Source organism: Phocoena phocoena, chromosome 4 (assembly GCF_963924675.1).
Source record: "Phocoena phocoena chromosome 4, mPhoPho1.1, whole genome shotgun sequence".
Taxonomy (NCBI): domain Eukaryota; kingdom Metazoa; phylum Chordata; class Mammalia; order Artiodactyla; family Phocoenidae; genus Phocoena; species Phocoena phocoena.
Window position 1 is genome coordinate 103,796,980 of NC_089222.1, and position 21,409 is coordinate 103,818,388.

Here is a 21,409-nt window from a genome sequence, read left to right on the forward strand (position 1 = left end):
ATTAACAAGTACAGTAAAATGATTACTTTGGAAAATTATATACTGGAATAATAACAGGATTTTTCAATTGTGGTGTTTCAAATGAAATGCAGTAATGTTTGGTTGTTTGATAATTTTTGTCTTTTTAATTATAGGTCTCCGTGGAAGAATTAGAACAGAGTATTAGTGTAAAAATAGCTAAAGAAGCTGTAATGAATATAAATAAACCTGAAAGCCTTTTTAAGCCTACCAGTGGGTTTCTAGAAACCAAAGTATACTTTGCAGGAATACCTCGGAAAGTGGAGAATGCACTCATTAGACCGGTAACGATCCAAGCTTATATCATTCATCATGGATGAATTCCTTCATCTGTAATAGATTTGAAAATGCGTTTTTCTGAGAGTCAAATGAAGTTATTTTGTTGAACATACCAACTGTGAAAACTTGAATTGAACGTGGAAAAATAACATTATCAACCCTTGAAATTATATTAAGGAAATAAGAAAATGAATGTAGTGTTTTTGAGCCCATTTAAATTCCCAGCATTACTCATGGAAGAGTAGATTTTCAAAACTTCTCCGAGTATCAGTTCAACGTTAACATCATAATAGTCCATACTCAGCCATTAAACATATAAATACATATATTTGAGTCCAAAATTACATGATTTTGTAGAAGCCTGTCAAAGAACTTTCTTAGGTCTGTTTTAGGACTAAAATTTGGGAGATAAGAATAGCACATAAGGTGGAATGTTTTAAATAGAAAAATCTTTGGTGGGAATATAACTGCAGCCTGTCATAAATTGAAGTTAGATATAACATGATTTTCTGTATGTGGTATTTGACTAACTACCATGGAAAAGGTTTCATGAAGGAAACTAATCAATGACCTTGAAGAGTTTAAAATTTTTCATTTGAAGTCATGGGTCTGCCAAATTTACACTTGCTGATTTAACTTAAATATTGACCATTTTGTATCCATCTTTCAGTTACCTTAGCTTTTAAGAGATTTCTGTGATATGATATAAAACCTGAATTAGTTAACTCATGTCAGAGTGAATATACCTGTCCTTTGAAATTGATAAATCAAGACATTTAAAAAGTAAAATAAATTATTCAAAAAGAATCAACTATTTATGAAATGGCTGCATGTCTTGAATATGGCTGGTTGCTTTGGTGAGACTGAAGAATGCAAACACTTTTGTTCCTGAAGAGGCTTAGTATCTGATGGCAAGACAAACCTAGTTGTAAATGCAGTTAAAGAAAAACAGAAAGCAGCTTAGAACCCAGGGGCACAGCTAGAAGCATATATGGAACTCGAGAGCAGGAGAGTTAGTGCTGGATGATGCAGAAGAGGCAGGTGGGGCTTGAGGTGTTAAAAATCATTAGGATCGCAGTGGAGGTCTCTGATGGCCTAAGCTCACTTTTACTGAAAAAGACTGTCCATCTGAAGGACACCTTGAACAAAATTTAGATAAAATTCAAAATATGTTAAATACTTTAAAATGTCATCAAAGAAAGAATTTTGCCTCTAAATGAAAACCTGTATCTATAATCAATTAAGCCACTTCACTTATGAGTCTGTCTTTTTCAAGTTTAAAATGCTTTCATTGATCTATATTTTAAATTGTTAGATTAACCCTCGTCTAGATGGATGTATTCGAGGCTGGAATTTGATGAATCAAGGAGCTTCAGGAGTAAAGGAAATCATTCAAGAAAAACAAAATAAGCATTGTCTTGTCACTGTGGAGAAGGGTTCCTACTATCCTGGTTCTGGAGTTGCTCAATTTAGCATAGATTATAGTAAGTGATTTCCCATTTTATCTTTCTTTTCTCATTACTGTTTAAATTTATTCATTAACAGCAATAATTCCTTCAGTAAACATTGTTGAGTACTTACTATGTGCCAGATATAGTGTTAGGCTTATTCATACTGTTATATATTTTTAATAGAATTTTCCCAAGTATATTGGGAGAAAAAAATGTAGTTGAATATGCTTATGTTGTTACTTAAAGGTTATTGGCACATAATCTGATTCATTTTGGGTAAATTAAATTTACCTGTTTTAAGGTTCACCAGTTTCTCAGTTGTATTGAGTCTACTGATTAATGCATCAAAGGTATTCATCTTTATTTCTAGCATTTCCATTTAATCCTTTCCTAAAATATCAACCTCTTTGTTAAAATTTCCCATCTGTTCATGCGTGTTGTCCATCTTTTCCACCCAAGCCTTCAACTTATTAATCATAATTAAATTCCTTGTCTGACATTTCCAATATCTGTGTCATATCTAAATCTGGTCATATTGATTGCTTTTTCTCTTGACTATGGGTCATTTTTCCATGCTTCCTTCTGCATTTAATAATTTTTGTTTAAAGGTGGGTGTCAGATAAAACAGTAGAGACTGAGATAAGTAATATTTACATTTGGAGATGAGCACAGCTCTCCTTTTGCTAGACACTTAATGAGGGGACTTGAATCAATCTAGTCAAGAATTGAGCTGCTTCGGTTTTCTTGTTTCCATGACTACCCTTCAAATTCCTTTAATATACCTTGTGCTTAGGGTAGTGGCCAGAGGATTTTTCTTAATAACTGATCCACCCTCAGCTTTAGATATTGCTTTCATTCGCCTCAAGAAAGTGTCTCTCTCTGGTCTTGTTTCACTCCCAGAAGTGCTCTTAGTTGTTACTTGACATTTGCTAGCAATTTAGAGGGGTCTGGGGGGTCAGAGGAGCATTCTCTAATGTTCTGGTACAGATTCAGTCTTAGACAGGTGTTAACATTCCTGTGTCTCAGGGGTGTGGACTTTCCACTGTCCCCCCTCCTGCCCACCAGTAAGGGAGATATCTAATGGTCAGGACTCAAGGTGTATTCCTGCTCCTTCCCCAGGGTAAATGATTTTTTGTTGTTGTTTTGTTTTTTGCTATTTTCATTCCCTAATCTGTAGGTGTAATGGGACTTTGACGTGACCTAACAGCAACAAGGTTTTGCTGCCTTTCCCCTAATGCTTTAAGTCTTGCTTAGAGCAGGCAAAGAATGATCTGGGTGAGACTTTGTGCCTTTCCTGCAGGTTGCTGTTCCTCTCCCCTTGGGCTTGTACTAGGAAGGAAACTTTCTCTAATCTCTTTCTCTTCTCCCAGTTTTTCTCTTGAGCACCCAGTAAGATCCTTTGAATGGGTATGAATTTCCCATGTGTTTGCAGTTTCCCTGGCTTCTATATTCTCACACCAGCCCCTACTTGGACTTTAGCGTTTTGTTAAGATTTTTACCTACATGCTTTTTACCAAATTGTATAGTGTTTGTTGTCTGCCTTGGGTAAGAGAGTACTCTCCTCCTGTTTCTCCCTCGAAGCATCTGTCTTCCTTTAGGTTTCTAGTCAGTTGTTCTGCAACCTCGGCTCTTGGTGATAGTTCAAGAAAAGTTGTACTTATATAGATAATTGGTCTTTTGTTGTTTTAAGAATGGGAACGAGTACTCTCCACAGTTTTCTATAGTCTAATAGGAACAGGAACTCTTGCCAAACCGACCCCAGGTTTTTAACTTTACAAATATACTTCTGGGATATCCTTGGACATTTATCCTTGTACCCTCATGTGATTAATTCTGTAGGAGTGAATCTCAGATTCTCTCCATCAAAGGTTATGCAAAGGTATAATTCCTACTGTTCAATCAGATTCTCTTCCAAAGATGATTTATCAATTTGTACTTTAACCAAGAGAAGAAAGTTTATGCTTGGGATTTGTTTCTAATTTGAGAGTTGAAAAATTAAATCTTGTAGTTCTAATTATTATCCCAGTTTCTACTGAAGTTGAATATCTCACCATATGTTTATTAGGTATTTGTGTATCTTAATTATTTTATTGGCGTCTCTGTCTTTTTGTGTTTTAGGAGTTCATTATTTGAACTACTAACAGTTTGTATTATAAATTTAGTGTTGATTTGATATCTCTGATTTAAGGAAAAAACATATTTTAAATTTTTTATTTTCAGCCTTAAAAAGTATTGCTACAGTTTTAAGAAAGCATCTTACACTAGTGCTTTCTGTTTCCTAACATAAATTAATACGTCTTTAACTTTAGCTCTGTTCTGTATATGAAGGTATTTTTTTTAAAAAAAGTTTAAATTGAGTTGATGACTGGACATAGGCAAAAACTAGGCCCACAATTTGTTCAAAGGACAAAAAAAAAATCTCTGGAAAGAAAATGAAAATAAGAGTTTTATTGCACCTGAAAGAAATTACTTTCATAAGTAATTAGTTATTTCACAGATGATATGAAAGTGACCTACTTTATAATTAATATTTAATGTTACATTATTTCTGTACATTTGCATGTTCATTTTAGTTTGAGTTTGTTAATATCTTAGAGTAAATTTACTTACTTCAAAATGATTATATGCATTTTTTTCCTCTTGCGTGGGAATTAAAGGATTATAGTGAAAAATGTTATAGTATTAGATGTGGCTAAATGGAAGAACATCTTGTCAAAGGAAAATTATTTTCTCCATTCACATTCACCTTTTTAAAGCCTCCAAATAGTATTTGGGCTATTGTTATACATTACTTTATGTTGAATGACGAAGACTGCATTCAGATTGTAAACTAATATTTTCAGAAATCAAACTATTTTGAAATCATATTAATTCAATAAATATTTGTTAAGGGACTGCTGAGGAAGACAGTGATGATAGAGACATGTAGAGCTTGCACTCTAGTTGGGTAGACAATTGACCTAGTAATTAAGAGAAAGAATGTTAAGTATTATGTAAGAGAATCACACGAGTTCCTATTAGAATTTCAAAGTTAACTATTGACTTCAGAGTATGTCTCTACCATTACACCATCCCACATCCCTATGTATAGAAATCATACTTTGCGTTCCCATTGCTCTAATCTGACCCCTATATGGAAGAGAAGTGGGGCGGGGGGTGGCAGCTATACCCAAATTTTCCCTCAGAAATAGTACAATAAATGTGTTGAACTTTCTTCTAATGTGTACTTTAAAATACAACTACTCTGAGATTTGACCATGGGAGAATATATAAGACAGAAGGAAGAGCTATTAAAGAGCAAAAGGAAAAAATTGTAGTAATCCTGAGCACCACAATCCAGAATTCTGTTGTAGGAAGAAGAACAAAAGGATGAGGCTCCATCCGTGTTTCTTGCCTGCATTAAAAACTGTTTTTCTTTTGCTTTGTTGTGCCTTGGTTACATGGATCATTGAAAAAGAGGACTAAAATCTTTAGTATCACACAAAGATGGCTTTGAGTATTGATAAGATTATACTTAATTCCTTCTGGTGCACCTTAGGAGGACATTGATCCTGCTTCTGTTTCATTGTTTAAACAGAGAATGTATCCAATCCTGAGGCTTGGCAAGTAAATGTGTCCTTGAATATTCGCCCATCGTCGGGCACCGGTGTTATGTTGGCCTTGGTTTCCAGTAACACAGTGCCCTTTGCCTTGTCCTTGGTGGACTCCGCCACTGAAGAGCTTCAGGTAACTTTAAACCTTTATGATCCTTGGTTTGTAATTTTTTTTTAATCCGTAAAATGGATAAAATTGCAGTATTTACCTCAAAGTGCTATTTTGAAAATTAAATAACTTATATAAGCTATTTGGCACAGCCTCTAGCACATCATTAAAGATTCAATAAATATTCATTATTGTTACTTTTTTGCCGGCTTATTTCCAAGGTTTGAACCAAGAAGTAAAGGGATGGGAGGGGGGAATGGAAAAGCCTATTGCATCTATAGCTCCGATTAGAAAGACTCACACAAAGGTTGCTTGGAGTCTTCTCTGGGTACCCAGAGATCTACCCTTATTCAGAATCTTTGAAGTATCATGGGAATTTGTATGTATTAACAAAATAGAAGTGAGTCTGACTGCAATCCACTCTGAAATGTTCAGTGCCTAATTATAATGTTTTGTGTTTTCTGGCGCTCTTAATCTTTTCTCCCATAAGTAAATTAGGAAAGACTACAGAAAACTAAAACCAGTCTATTTGGCTTCCTGCCGGCAACTCTGCCTTGAAATTAGGAGAAAGCACGGGAAAAAACTCTTGGATAAAAGAAAACATGAGAGTTATCAGATCTGTATTATTCAACTTCTATTAGAGGCTAATAGTTCTGTCCTTGTGTCATCCACAGTGGGGGGATTCCAAGTTACAGCAAGCAGCTTTCGTTTGTGCCGCGGTTGGCTTGGATGCTCTCTGTGGCTTTTAGAAAGAGACATATAATTGAATAATGCCTGTAGTGATCAAAAGGGTTGCTCTTTGCCACTTAAAGGATGGATGGGGGCAGTTTCTGATGGTTAACTGTAAGCAACCTAAAAAGATCCTGCTGAGCTTTTGTCTCCAGTGACCACAGGAGCTTGCTACATTTGGGTTTCAGCTTTTTTTTTTGCTTGTTTGTTTTGTTCCTTAAGCAAAATGGAAATCCTGCCTTCAACACTACATTCACACGGTAGAGGAGGTTAACAAGTGCCATGTCTTTGATATTTATTTTATCTTTTCTGTGTTTGTCTTCATGGCCACAGCCCCCTTTTTTTTTGGTGTGTCAGATTGCCTTCTTATGATCTGTGAACAACGTTTCATAACATTATTCCACATAATATTGATCATTCTGGAACATTTTCTCAGCTGACTTTTCCTGAGTTCAAGATATGCATGTGTATAACACAGTAACAGATTTCCTCAGCTAAGCTGTATTTGGGAAGTATAGGCTTCATTTCGCATTGGTATCTTGGATTCCTAAGTAAACACTTCAGACTATGTTTCTACCATCTGGGAAGCATCATAACAACCGTCTCCCTCGTTTTGATTTTATTTTTTCTCTCTTTTTATATTTCCTCTACACGCCGGGAAGCTAGATGTATAGATGACTCTCAACAAGTTGAGTAATTTAGTGTATCAGCAGTTTGAAAAGTTCAGAAAAAAAAAAAAAAAAATATATATATATATATAGAGAGAGAGAGAGAGAGAGAGAACCTTCTGGTAAATACTCTGTAACTTACTGCTGGCAATCCTGGTTTTTCTTTCTCAGAGACTTCATAAAATTTGTCCCAAGTCTACAGGATTTCTTGTGTGGCACAGATAAACCTTTCAGTCTTGCTGGCATGTGCTTACTAAAGCACTTCAAAATTTCCAAGTCTTTTCCCCAACAAAGAATGATTCAACTCCTTCCTTTTCCATATGTAGGTTTTGAAATTAGGAAGGCTCATAAACAGAAATGTATTGCTTAAGACACTACTTTGGTTCCCATTGTTGGTGAGACAATGCTGTTTATTGAATTTTCGGAACCTGCTATACATGTACATCTTAGCTAAACCTCGAGTTTTTAAAACTAATGTGTATTTTAAAATTATGATTACGATAATAGTAGTTTTTCATTTAAATAAAGTTGAAAGCTCTATCATACTTTTCCCCACCTCATTGAAATTCTGTTTTTGAATTTCACAAACTAAAGTCTCTCTTAAGCAGCATTAACGTTAGTACTTGTTTATATTGAGTCTTTGCTCTGTTCTTCAGGATATCCTGGTATCTGTTGAAAATATGGTAATAGCTCGGATAGAGGCCCTAAGTCTGTGTTCTAATCAACAATCCCTTCTGGAAATCAGAGTCAACAGAAACAATTTGGAGCTGTTGACTCAAAATAGAAAAGACAGCTTCCACTCTGAAGACTTTCAAAGACAATTTGCCATCTTGGACATAGCAATGAAAGAAACAGTGGCCACTTACTTGGGTGGCCTTCCAGGTATCTTCTTACTTTTTCTTCAGTTTTAAAAAGTATATTTTTAATGAAATTGATAGTATTTTAAATATGTAGTTGTAGTAAAGCAGCATCTATCTATCTATCTATCTATCTCTCTCTCTCTATATATATATATACAGCATATGTAGAGTAAAGGGGCATCAGAAGGGAAGAGAAAATTCCAGTATCCATTATTCTTTTTCTGGGGGTTTGCATGAACATTTTATTGGTACATTTTTATTTAATTTATTTAATGGTAAACTGAAGCTAACCAAGCTTTGCGGCATTTGACTATCCTAGCCAGAAATGGTTTATTATTTCATTTTATCCTCACAGTTACCTTCTGAGTTTAATATTTATTCTTCAATTCAACCATCAGTCACCCAATATTATTAAGAACCTATGTCTCAGGCAGTAGGGACACAGCAATAAACAAATGGATATGATCTCTCCTCTTAAGGCCTTTACAATCTAGCAGCAGAGGTACATATTAAACAAGTGATTAGGAAAATATAAAAACAAATTCATAACTTCTATGAAAAAAAAGTAGGGGTTGCTATTAGAGCCTGAAAATGAGGCTTGATCTGGTTATGGGGGCCAGGAACAAGCTCTCTGAAGAAGGCAATAAGATACAAATCTGATATTTGAAGGATTAAATGAAGTTAACCAGGTGATGAGGGTGGAGACTGGAGCTAGTATGCAGGTAAAAGTGTCCATGGCAAAATGGAAAGGGGTTGACATGCTTGAGGAATATATAGAAGACCAGTATGGTGAGAGCACATTGGGCAAGGGGGATGGTACTGCAAGAGGAGGCTGTGAAATGGGTGGGTGGGTGGGAGGTTTGTAGACCTGGTTCAGGATCGTGCATCTTATCATTAGAGCCTTGAGAATCATTAACAAGTTTTACAAGGAAGTGGTCTATGAATAATGAAGTTTAAAAAATTCCCCTGCATAATGGATGGAGATGGACAGGTGGGAGACAAAAGTGGATGAGATGAGTTGGGGGCTACTGAAGTAGTTCAGATGGAGAAGCAGTAATAATAACAGTAGTGACAACGATACTGCCATCGTTCATATTTAGTGCATAATAAACAGTCTGGGCGTTGTTCAGAGTGCTTCAATTGTATCAACCCATTTGATATTTAAAGTAGTCCTGTGAGGTAGGTACTAGTGTTATCTCCATTTTGCAGATGAGGAAGCTGCTGGACTAGGGTGATGGCAGTGAAGATAATATACAGTGAATAGATTGGAGATGTATGTGAGAAACAAAGTTAATAGAAATTAATGATTGAAAGAAGCTCTTAGGTATTTGGCATGAGCAGTTGCATGGGTGAAGATTCCATTTACCAAGATGGGGAAAACTGGAGGAAAAATAGTTAATATTGGAAAACATAAAATTGCCATCAACACTTTTCTTTAAATGACAAAAAAATTGAGGCAGAAAATTTTTTAGAAGCATTTTCAAATACCATTTGCATGTTATTCTCATGGGGAGAATTCTGAGTTTGATGTCTAGACTTCTAGTAACCTTCATTAAGTTACTTTAACTGCTCAGTGTGTTCATTTCCCATATATGGAAATTTTATCTGGGTTTTGGGGGAATAGAAGTAAATAGGCTGTAGGAAAATTCCTTGGCGGTCCAGTGGTTAGGATTCGGTGCTTTCGTTGCCATGGCCTGGGTTCAGTCCCTGGTCGAGAACTGAAATCCTGCCAGCCATGCGGCGCGGCCAAGATATACAAAAAGAAAAAAGAAGTAAATAGGCTGCAAAAGTTATAAATCGATGGATTGATAGATCCATGGATAGATATAGATACATAGTTACATTAATGTGATTAATTATTAGGAAGTAAAATTACAGTTCAAATGAATGAATTCTGCATTGAAATCCACCTACTACCTTATTCACAAATTAGTTGAATGCAATTTTAGGAAATCAAACAAACAATGAAAGAGTTCAAAAGAAGTGAAAATATCAGAATTTCAGTGGTTCCAGGACTTTGGCAACAGCGCTGAGAACTGACTTTAGGCAAGACGTGTTTATAAAAAGAGTGAGGGAAAATTGAGGAGAACTGGAAATTGAGACATTGAGAGTGTGAACTGTGGGATGGGTAAATTAATTGATATGCAAAATAGGCATGTTAAATTGCATGTTATGAATTAAAAATCAGGGGAAATAGATGATTCTGAGGATATTTATAACAGTGGTATAACCTATGATAGTCAGCCAGACTTGAAAGGTTTTCTTAAAAAATGCTATGAGCCCATAGAAAAGTATGGACTTATTCACTACATTGGCAAGTTCGAAGTGGGACATTTGAAGTATATATATATATTTTTGCATAAGACACTGAGGAGGAAGAATAAGGGCTGAAGAATATCCATTGGGATTAAAATTTATGGAGATGAGATGCCAAAAAAAGAGGAAGCAAGTAGAGAGATGGATGTTTTGAAGATGAACCACAGTTCTTAGGAATCCAAGGGTGTCGCCTAAGTATTAAGTTTGATAAGGAGAGTGAAAGTGTAGAAAGGCCTAGAGGCCCTATTTACTGAAGTATTATTAAAACTGTTATTTTTCAGAACACCAAACATTACATAAAAGTGAATTCCCTATCACGACCTGCTATCATATGCTCAGCAAGACACTATTTCGTTGGAAAATATAGAATTCCAGCAAAAATAAGAGATATATTTATTGTGGCATTTAAAAAATTTTTCAAGTAACTCTAATTTTGAGTTGAAAAAATGACTTAATAATGCTTAAACTATTGCTCAGATTTAAAGAGGAAATAATAAAGTAGAACATCACAAGGAAGAATACGCTATTTTCTACTCTTTTTAAAGTATGTTTCTTTACCTAAGGTTTGGCTGGAACTGTTTACGCAATCATAGGAACTCATGCTATGCTGAATTCAGTGCCAAGCACAATACCTTATATACACCGGAGTCACTTAATATGAATTTATTGAACAGAATTACAATATTAACTTTTCCTTTAGGATTAGATTTTGGTTGGAAATGGGCAGTCTGAATAATTCCTCTAACTATAAGCAAGTAAGATGCTAATCCTGGGCTAATATTTTAATATTCTATTTTTACAGATGTTCCATTCAGTGCCACACCAGTGAATGCCTTTTATAATGGCTGTATGGAAGTGAACATTAATGGTGTACAGTTGGATCTGGATGAAGCCATTTCTAAACATAATGATATTAGAGCTCACTCGTGTCCATCAGTTTGGTAAAAGACAAAGAATACTTAAGGCGTCTTTTCTCTGCTGATAATATCTTTTTCCAGTGTGTAATTATACTTATGTTTCAATAATAGCTGAAGGGTTTTACCTGTGATGTTCAGACCTTGATTATTTCGTGGTACTTTAACCTGGAATTTTAAAAAGGTCCTTTTTCAAGAAAACAAGATTCTCTTGTGATACAAATTGCATTAAAAAAATTCTTCTGTTCTGTCTAGAAATTAAATAATGAAACCTACAAAAATTTTTAATTTGAATTTTTTGCTACAAATGACATTTCTTCATTTCTATGTTTGTAAAATTTAATTTTATCATGAACTAGTGTTTAAATATCTTTTGTGTGTGTGTGTGTGTGTGTGGGAAGGCAAGGAAGTTAAACCTTTGTTGGAATCCAAACAAAAGTACACGTGACTAAATACCACTGTTACCAGTCCCTCTCAAGTCGGTCCCTAATAAAGGACCTTCTGCCTGCTGTAGCTTGAACCAATAGAAGGAGACTGAGTTGGGTTCAGAAGCAAAGGAAAGCTTTGTTCTCTGATGAGAGAATGGAGAGGTGGGAGCTGCCGCTCTAGAGCACACGCAGCGCACACTCTCCCGACAGGCCGTGGGCGGGGCTGCTTTACAAGGATCTCAGCAGGAGGGGGTGGGGTTCTCCCCGGGCCAGCACAGCTGTGCTGCTCACGCTCCAGATCGCAGTGCCTGGCGCAGCATCTCTGCACATGGCCCGCCGCCGCCATCTTGAACTGAGGGTCCTGCTCGGCGCTTCTGCACATGGGCCCCTAAACTAAGGTGTTGGCACGGTTGTTTCTTAGGAGGAACTCTGGTCTGAAGGGCAAGTGTGAGGCCTCAGCATGCGGCCCCCTGTGAACAAGTGAAACTTGAGCACAAAGGAAAAGAAAAAGGTTAGACTTTATTTTATTACCGAGAAATTGTTAATGGGCTTTGCTGGTGACACTATTGATCAGAGCAGATACTTTTTTGTTTTCGTTTTTTCCTCATGAAGGCAGAAGAGACATTGGCCTATTAAGTATGAATCAAGTGGAAGCCCTTAAAGCTTTATTCCAAAACAGTCCCTCAGGGGAACCAGCTAAGACTTCATCTTTCTTTCACCTGGTACATTTGAACCAGTAGCTTTACTGAATTAGAAAATAAGTGGGACAAATTTTCATGAGAGCAACACATGAATCTTACTGTTTAGTAATTGGATTTTATGAGAATGAGATTCTAGATTGTGTTAGAATGCGTGTAGAAACCTGGGATGGGTACTTTCCTTAAATTTGGTTGTGTGGGTCACACAAGATATAGATTAGAAAGGCAGAACCTAAGGATGGAAAGAATGAATGAGAGAATGAGTAATGTGGACGTTCATAGTTTTTCCTGAATCAAACTTCAGTTGCCAGAGTTAGTTCCTAGAATGTGATTGTTGAAGAACAAAAGGAACTATGAAAACTAGAACAGATTTTAATGAGAGGATAACCACAGAGGGACACAGTTAATTTTGTCTTTGTAATATCATATCTTTAAAGTAAGGAGGTAAGATTGCTAGGTACTTGCATTGGTAATGCATTTCAGGTGGCAGTTTTATCCCTCTCAAACCTACCATTCACATTAGGTATGTAGCAGATGCTTCACTGACAGTTTTAGAAAATAAACCTTTTTCCACTATAGATATTTTACATCACGTAAAACATAATTAATTGCTGATATTTTAAAAATTTATATGAATAATATCTCTTTTCTATCACGTCTTTGAACAGAACATAAAATTACAAAAATATACATGCAACTCTTCATGCAGCAAGTAGTTCTTTAGGAAAGACAGATAAAGTTCAAATATTTGATTAATAGTTATGGTTGAGTTGTAGACTGATGCTCAGAAAGAGAAGAAAAGCAAAAGTAACATGTATTGAGTGTTTGACACGTGCCAGAAATTGTGCTAGATAATCTTTTTTTTTTTTTTTTTTTGCGGTACACGGGCCTCTCACTGTTGTGGCCTCTCCCGCTGCGGAGCACAGGCTCCGGACGCGCAGGCTCAGCGGCCATGGCTCACGGGCCCAGCTGCTCCACGGCCTGTGGGATCTTCCTGGACCGGGGTACGAACCCATGTCCTCTGCATCGGCAGGCGGACTCTCAACCACTGCGTCACCAGGGAAGCCCTAGATAATCTTATTGGATGTAGCTTCTCTCCTGATAACCATCATGTACTATGGTTGATGAATTTCAGCAAGCAACTATTGATAATTACAGTGGTGTAAAAAAGCAAGGAAGTAGTAAAACTGAAAGTAAATGAAAATTTTAAAAAAAGGAAGAAAGGGAAAAATGAATTTTCTTTGGGGAGGAGTTCTCTGATTCTCATTTAATTATGCCCAGATACAAGGATAGCTATGGAGATCAATTTCACATTTCCCATGAAAAACAGAAACTTTCCAACATGCAGTGATCTGCATAGAGGCTCCAGAGACTCATTTATAAACTATATCTATCTTGAGATGCACTTACATATGACTTAGAAAGAGAAGGGGTCTAGATCTTTGATCTTGATCTTTGCCAAGATATACAGATTCCTACTTTTAAAGAGTAGTAGAGAACAGTGGTTTCATGAAGGCCAAACAGGATATTTGGTGCTATTTGAGCTTTGCGTCATGAAAAAAATCTAAGTGACGGGGTCATTGCAGACTTCCCCTAGACCTTACCATTTGCAGAGATGGGTTACATATTAGTGAAAATAATGGTTAATTTGTGAGAACAGAGTTATTCACCTCATTCTCCTGTTGGAAATTGTACTTGCAGTCTCAGTCACCATATGTGAGCCTTACAGAGTATTTCCAATTTTCTTTTCATTCTGGAACTGGTATTATTGCTGGAGAGAAGACTTTTTTTGTATGTCTGTTTAATAATTGCCTTTATTTCTTTTGGAAATCCCTTAGGCCTTTAATCTTTATGGTCAGTATAGAAGAAGACTGTGATATTTAAAATAATTTCACTTCAGATGTCTTGATATTGCTATTAATAACATGAGTTTGGGAGAAGACAGGGACTCTGGAACCTCTAGGGACAAGTGTGATAAATTTCTAATTCGTCCAGCAACAAATATTCATCGAGCACCTACTCTGTGCATATGGAGTCAAAGGTAGTAAAATGTCTGATGAGCTAAGTTCAACTGAATAGGAAGTGATAATACTCAATTAGGCCCATGGTAGACCTCAAACTCCTGTTCCTTGGAGTTACAAAGCTGGTCCTTTTTAGGTCATCCTCAGAAATTGAAGCAATAAAACTTAATCATTGCTCCTATATAGGAGTAGTTTGTTTTTTACAAATGAGACTGAATTGACTAATCTTGCACATGAGTTACTTGCTATACCAGGCTTCAAGCTTTAGCAGAGAACTTTTATTTGAAAATTGGATCTTCTCCTATAGAAGAGCCATTTGTCAGAGGTTCATCCAGTGATGTGCTTGGGTCCAGTCCCAGCCCATGGCTATCTTGTGTTCATGTTTACAGAGTGTGAAGGTGAGGGGCAGTTACATGGGAGGCACCCTATGAGGCTTTCTGGTACATATTAATATAAACAATGCAAGGCCAGATTACCAAAGCAGATTGAACCAAGATATGTGAAGCTAAGAGGGTCAGAAATAGAGGGGAACTGAGCTTACAGAGGTTTGAAACAAGTAGCAGAGCACTGAGGCTGTGAGGTGTTTCCTGAGCCACAGTCAACCACTTCTGCAGTGCTCTGGACCTGCCATGGTTTAGCAATTGCCTTGTGGATAAGAATAGCATCCAGTGGACTTACAGACTCATTTTTTGCTAACCTACTTCCCACAAGAAGCCCTCTCCAAAAATAACCCTAATTCTAAGAGAGAAATAATATGATAAAATTTGCAGTTTACTAGTGAGACATTCTCTTCCTTGTTCAAGTTTCAAATGGTGGAATTTGAAATCTCATTCTGTAACTAGTCTCCAGATGGAAAAACCACTTGCTTAACTCTGATGTTTCTCTAAATTGGTTTGAAGAGAAGGAAGATTGGGACAATATCTAGCTGACGTAAGAAGGATCTAACATTATTATCTGGAGTTCACAAATAATAAACATAAAATAATAATAAATTATATAAATAATAAATATAAAAATGTAATTAAATAAAGCATATTGAACACTGGGACTGAGGCTGCAGCCTTCAGAGATGAGTATCTTCATGAGCCAACTTGGCATGTACAAGGTAGCCACAGAAATTAAGAGCTGGGTATAGAAAATAGCACAGTCTTAGACTTTTTTGTATATGTAGCAAGTTGTCAGGGTAAGATTCAAACCCAGGATGTCTGGCTCAAGAGTCCACGGCCAAATTCAAAACTTTATAGGGCACCTGTATTCTTACTAGTTATCCCATCATTTAGTAAATGTTATCTTGTTGGTGTGAACAAATTCTGTCTCCAGCTCTACATATAACCTGGTGTCTCATTGAGTATTAGCTGACAATATTATCAACTTAATGGTTTTGAGACAAATGTGTATTATTTAATTCAATTAAGCAAATGCTGATAATGATTCTGAAAACTTACATGCAGTGGGCCCTCTGTATCTGTAGGGTCTGCATAGGCAGATTCAATCGGCCAAGGATGGAAAATATTCAGGAAAAAATAATTCCAGAAAGCTCCAAAAAGCAAAACTTGAATTTGCCACACTTTGGCAACTATTTACATAGTATTTACATTGTATTAGGTACTACAAGTACTCTAGAGGTTATTTAAAGTATACAGGAAGGTGTGCGTAGGTTATATGCAAATATGAAACCATTTTATATAAGAGACGTCAGCATCCTTGGATTTTGGTATCCTTGGGGAGCTTCTAGAGCCAGTCTTCCTTGGATACCAAGGAACTACTGTAATTAGAACTCTGGGCTGATACTGTCCTAGGAAAACAATGGAGAAAGTGCCCTACTCCTATTGTCAATATATTCACAGTCTAGGGGATAGCAGACAAATGGAGAAGTAATTCAGATATGGACCCAAGTTTGGCAAGAGCTTCAACAAACAAGCGTTTGCAGGGGGTTATGGGGAGGAAGAAATGAATTTCAAATGACAATCTAGTAAGGTGCTATTTTGAATTAGGCCCAATAAGATAGATATGAATTTCCATTCGTTTCTCTGCTTCCAAGTCCTGTTCTCCACAATGTTTTCAGATGATCTGTCACACAGAGATCTTATTTCACTATAATCCTCAGAACCTCTTTTGTTTCCTTATCAGTCATTGCTTGAAGTACATATATTTAATCCTAGCTTTCAAGGGCTTTCATCTTTAAACCAGTGGATCTCAACCCAAATGCTTATTAGATTCACTGGCCCCATCCCAGACAACTAAATCAGATGATTCCCCTGGTTAGCCAGAGTAACAAGCCACAGATCCAGGCTCCGAGTACCTCTCTAACCTCATGCACCCTTCTCCCCATTCTTTTGTCACCTGTGTGCATGTGGATGTGTACACACACACACACACATGCGTGCAAGCACGTGCACACAAACATAAAGCAAAACAATGAGTTTGAAATAGGGACAGAAGAAAAGGATAGAGAGGAATAGGGGTACGTATGTGTGTATGTGCACAAAGCCAGTAGGAGAGAAAAAGACAATGAAGAAAAGAGAAAATGAGAGAAGATAAGGATACAAAAACAGAGTCAGTGAAACATTTGGTAAGATACAAAATAAAGAATAAAGGAGGGGAAAAAGAGGAAGCAAAGAATACAAAAAGATACTGGGTGAAGAAGGTAAGGTAGAGATAGAGAAAAAAATACAAAAAGAAGTATCTACTTTTCTGTAGACACTTAAATAAAAGTAGGCAGTGACAAGTTGAGATCTACAAAGAGATTAAAGAGAGACAGAGATAATGAAGTAGCAATAGAAATTTTAAAGAAAAAGGTGAAAGAAGAAAAGGTGAGAGAAGAACGAACGGAGAGAGGAAAGAGAAACAGAGAAGAAAAGACCCGGTTAAATACAGAAAGAGAGAAAAATTAGGTTGAGCAAAGGAAGATGAGCCAAGCATACAGAAAGAACAAATTACAAAGGGAATGAAAGAGGGAAGGAGTGCCAGAAGCAAAAAGAAGAAAGAGAGGCAGGCATAGAGATAAATAAAAGATGAGTATGTCTGAGAAAACAAAGTAGGAAATGAGGAAAATGATAAAAATTAAAAGGGAAAAACGTTAAAGAAATGAGAAAGGAAAATTATAGAAAAGAGAGACATAGAGACAAAGTCAGAAAGAATAAGAGATAGAAAAACACAGAATGAGGCAGGAAGAAGAAGAGGCTGCTCAGCTAGTTTATCCAAGGTGAGGATGGTGGCAACCATAACTTGGTGTGGAGATGATGTTCCGTGCCCTGGAGTTGGAGCTCTTGGCCAGGTAGCTGCTAGAGAGTGTACACCCCAAAGTGTCCCTGAAATCTGTCATCAGTAATCCTCTATAGAAGTAGATAGGGGTGATGATCTTCTGACATTCTGCCAGGAATGGGGCTGTCAGTCAACTCTGTTCCCTGTAGCAGGTTCTCTTGAACGTGGTCTAAACAGCACACTTCCATGTCTGCCACAGTCAGCTCTGACTGTTAGACAGCTCTTTATATTAAACAAAACTCAGACTCTCCATACTTAACACTAAATGCTGCACTGCTACTGACATAAATGAGTTAGGACCCCATTGGTTGCAAATAAGACTCAACTGGAACTAGCTTAAGCAAAAAGAGAATTTTTTGAAAGGTATTTGGTTAACTTATGGAATTCAAGGGATGAAAGACTATTCCTGGAGCTTGGATTGCTATAGTGAACTAAGGAAATTTCCTTAGTGTTGTTTGTCTTTTCTGTTTCTCTCTGAGCAACTACATTTTGCTCTAACAATACCTACTGGTGTCTTCAGTTCTTCAGATACATTATGGAACATGGCTGCCAACTGCTTCTGAATTTACATGTTCAAGTCACATACAGCTCAGATGTGGCAGAGTAATAATCATTATTACCTTTCAGTTACAGTTTCAGAATTCCAAGGGAAAGATCTGATTGGCTCAGCCTGGGTTAGGTGCTCAATACCAAACCAATCAACAATGGTGTGAAGGCAAAGTGGGCTTACATTAAACTAGTGGTTCTCAAATTTGGCTGCATAGTGAAATCACCTGTGGACCTTTAAACACACTGACCACTCACCTCCTCTGCTCCACCCCTACCCCCAGCCTCTAGACTCCAGCCTTCAGCCTCCAGGCTCCAGCCCAGGATTCTCTTTTAACTGGTTTTGTGTGCAGTCTGGGCAATAGAGAGTTTTAAGACCCTACGGGTGATTCTAAGATGCATCACAGAAATCTGCATCTCCCATGAAGCAAGGTGGGTGGGATGGGGATGAGAGTCCAGGCAACCTCAAAGAAGAGGTCCTGGCAACCCCTTGTAGATGCCCACTATGAAATAAAATTTCCTGTTGTTTTTCAGGAGTGTTCTTATTTAAGTCATTCAGTAAAAGCTATATTTCTAAAACCTACTTTTAAAGTGTCTTATTTTGCCATGTTTTTGATAAAAAGATTTTATGAAAAACATACCCCAAATTCCCCCTTCTACCATAGGAAAAGTAACTTATTCTAGTATGTAATATACCTTTTATACCTTATGAAAAATAATGGTTGTATAAAAAAACTCACATTAAGTATACTTTTCATACAGAAAGTAAAAGTCTGAAAATGTGTATGGTTCTAAAACAAACCAAATTTTTGGCGTAAAATATAATCTGGCAGATAACTCTTTTTTCTAAATCATCTTCTTCCATTGTTAAGAAAATACTGCTTTGGCAGTGGATCTGCTGAGGCAAACTCTTCTATGAGTTTCATGCTGTGCTTGTTATGGCTCTTAAAAATGTTCTAAAAACAACCCTTTTTGGATTGAAATATCAAATTTTCTCTTGAATTTATCTTTATACAAGTTTAGAGAGTCTTGGTAAAACTTACATAGTTCTTTTGCAAATTATCATACTTTCTGATTTTATTGTTTTATTTGGTTGTATCAGAAGTTTGGGATATAAATAAGTGCTGTCTGTAATATTGCATAGGTATATGTACATGGATTTCTAGATGAACTGGACTATGTTGCTGTCAAAATTGTGACTTTTAAAAACTTCCTGGGAACTCAGCAATCAGATTTTAAAGATTTTGGCATGTAGATATGAACGAATATCTCAAATCTGCCATTGACGAAGCTGCAATCGGAAACAAAATTACTTTAGATAATCTCCACTAAACATGAATGCTCTAAAATTGAGGGAAAATAAACAAACCTCTGTACTTCCTACAGATGTTTTTATTGTAAATACAATATATGGTGACATAGTGTTGGAGGAGGAATCAGTAGGATGTGACCCCCATTTGATCCGAGAGCTGGACCTGGCCAATTGGAGGCTCCTCATGCCCTCTCCTGTGCTTAGAATATACACTGTCCACTGTTTCCACAGTGGGAGCCATTTGCAAGAATGCAGCCTTGAGAGATCAATGTGTTGTTGAGACCATCTGGAGGGTACACATGACTGAACCCAGTTGAGGCCTCTTCAGACACTCTTAAGGTTTTGGCAGGTGGGTGCAGAAATCACTTGTCTTGCAGCTGCCTGGAACTATAAGTAAGTAAACTATAAATAAGTTCCGTTGCTTATTAAACCTCCCACCTCTGCTTATTAGACCTCCCACCTACCAATCTGGAGTGGCCTGCCAATTTCTTTGGGGTATCCCTGCCCTCCACAAATGGGGCCAGTTTCAGATTTCACCTGGGCAACTCCCTCCAGTTATTGCTAGTTAGAAACCTCCTTAACTAACTAGCTAGGTTTCTAACTAGCAATTGGCAAGCTAGGCAGGAGACCCAAGAAATGAATGCTGGGAGAGAGGCATTGTTGGGGGAAATTCTGGATTGGCCATTGACCTCCATGTGGAGTAGTGGGGGTGTTCTGTATGTTAGATGCTTGTGGACTGCTATGTGAGTACACGGGTGTCCTTGAAAACACCAGCTGGTCTAGTGCACTTGTTTGAGGAACTGTGTAGAGTGCACTGCAGCAGAGAAAAGAAATACATGGCTGTCCAGTGAGCTGTCCTCTGCTGTGGGTACGTCGCTGAATCCCGATGCCCAACTAGAGGCTGAAGCTCAGGTTAGAAAGTTGGAAGAAGAGCTAAGGTTAGAGAAGGGGATGTGCAGGTGTCCACTGCTCTGCTAGTTTAGGGGCTGGCAGACAAGGTGAGAGCGCAGGATAAGAAGTTGGAAACCTTAGTGTGTGTTTTGCAAAGCTAGGAGGGTGCAAACTGCCATAGATTAAGGTGATAAAGCCTGATTAGGACCCTAAGGGATGGAATCCCTGGGAAAGTGAGGAGAGTGAAGAGGAAGATGTTGTGGTAATAGTGAAATGGAAGAAATATGCTATGCCCATCTGACCCCTAATACAAAGGAAAGCGAAAGCACAGCAACAATGATCCCAGCCAGCAGGACAGCCCCCAATTCAAGAAACATTCATGATGAGAAAATATTTTCCCTCTGAGCTTATTGATATAGTTGCCAAGTTCCAGCAAAAGGCCAGGGAAAGTATCCAGGCATGGTTAGTGTGGTTATAGGATATGGGGGGTGATGGCATTTCTTTGACCAGCAGGAAGCAGAGAAAATAAGCAACATCACCTGCCCTCCAGCAGCACCTGCATGGTGCTGGGTGGGAAAGGTGTTCAAGGGACTCACTCCCTTATAGATTGGATTATTCTATCCTGCAGATGCTTGGCTCAATGAGGGGGACTCCCTGGTCATGTGGGGCCCTGGAAATATACAGAGGAGGTACAATGAATTCTTAGGGAGTTGGGAATGAGACAGGCCACCTACATCCCTGTCTTTGAAGGCCTTGATAAGGCCACATTCACTGCAGAAATGAAAGCCAAGCTACTCCAGTCCACCCGCAGTACGCTGATGTATACTGATGCTGTATGGGACTCTGATATCCACACTGAGTTCAGGTGTGGGACAAGACATTTATGATGCAAAGCTAGGAGGGTGCAAACTGCCACGGATTAAGGTCCCAGTGCTTGTGACAAAGCCTGGTTAGGACCCTAAGGAGTGGAATCTGGGAAAATACAAATTCCAAGAATGGGTACGGGCTAGGGGAAAGACCAGAGACTGAGGGAGCTCGGAAAGCCAAAAGGCTATCCTAATCGGCTGTAAAGGGTCTGGTAAAAGTGACCCAGAAGCAAATGTGGTTTGACTTCATTGCTATCGGGACCACAGCTAAACAGATAGATTGGTAACCCAACACTGTGCTGGTCAGCCTGTGGAAAGTTCAGACCTTCCCCACCTGCCTCTACCATCCCTGATGCTCTGCTTGCTCCAGCCTCAGGGATACAGTCCTATTAGAGGTGGGTGCCTCCCATAGCTTGAGTATAGGATGCAGGCCAGCACTGCCTCCA

At 37.8% G+C, this 21,409-nt stretch overlaps 1 protein-coding gene across 1 annotated transcript in view; it reads left to right on the forward strand.

The window, feature by feature from the left end:
* The window catches only part of PROS1 (protein S), a 57,509-nt gene extending 46,220 nt beyond the window's left edge, over positions 1-11,289 (forward strand). Inside the window, exons 11-15 of the mRNA XM_065876527.1 lie at positions 135-302; positions 1,613-1,781; positions 5,326-5,474; positions 7,504-7,729; positions 10,826-11,289. Of these exons, the coding sequence (XP_065732599.1) occupies positions 135-302; positions 1,613-1,781; positions 5,326-5,474; positions 7,504-7,729; positions 10,826-10,968 (855 nt within the window). The 3' untranslated portion in view covers positions 10,969-11,289. The remainder of the gene's footprint in view (positions 1-134; positions 303-1,612; positions 1,782-5,325; positions 5,475-7,503; positions 7,730-10,825) is intronic.
* Positions 11,290-21,409: the final 10,120 nt, after the last annotated feature.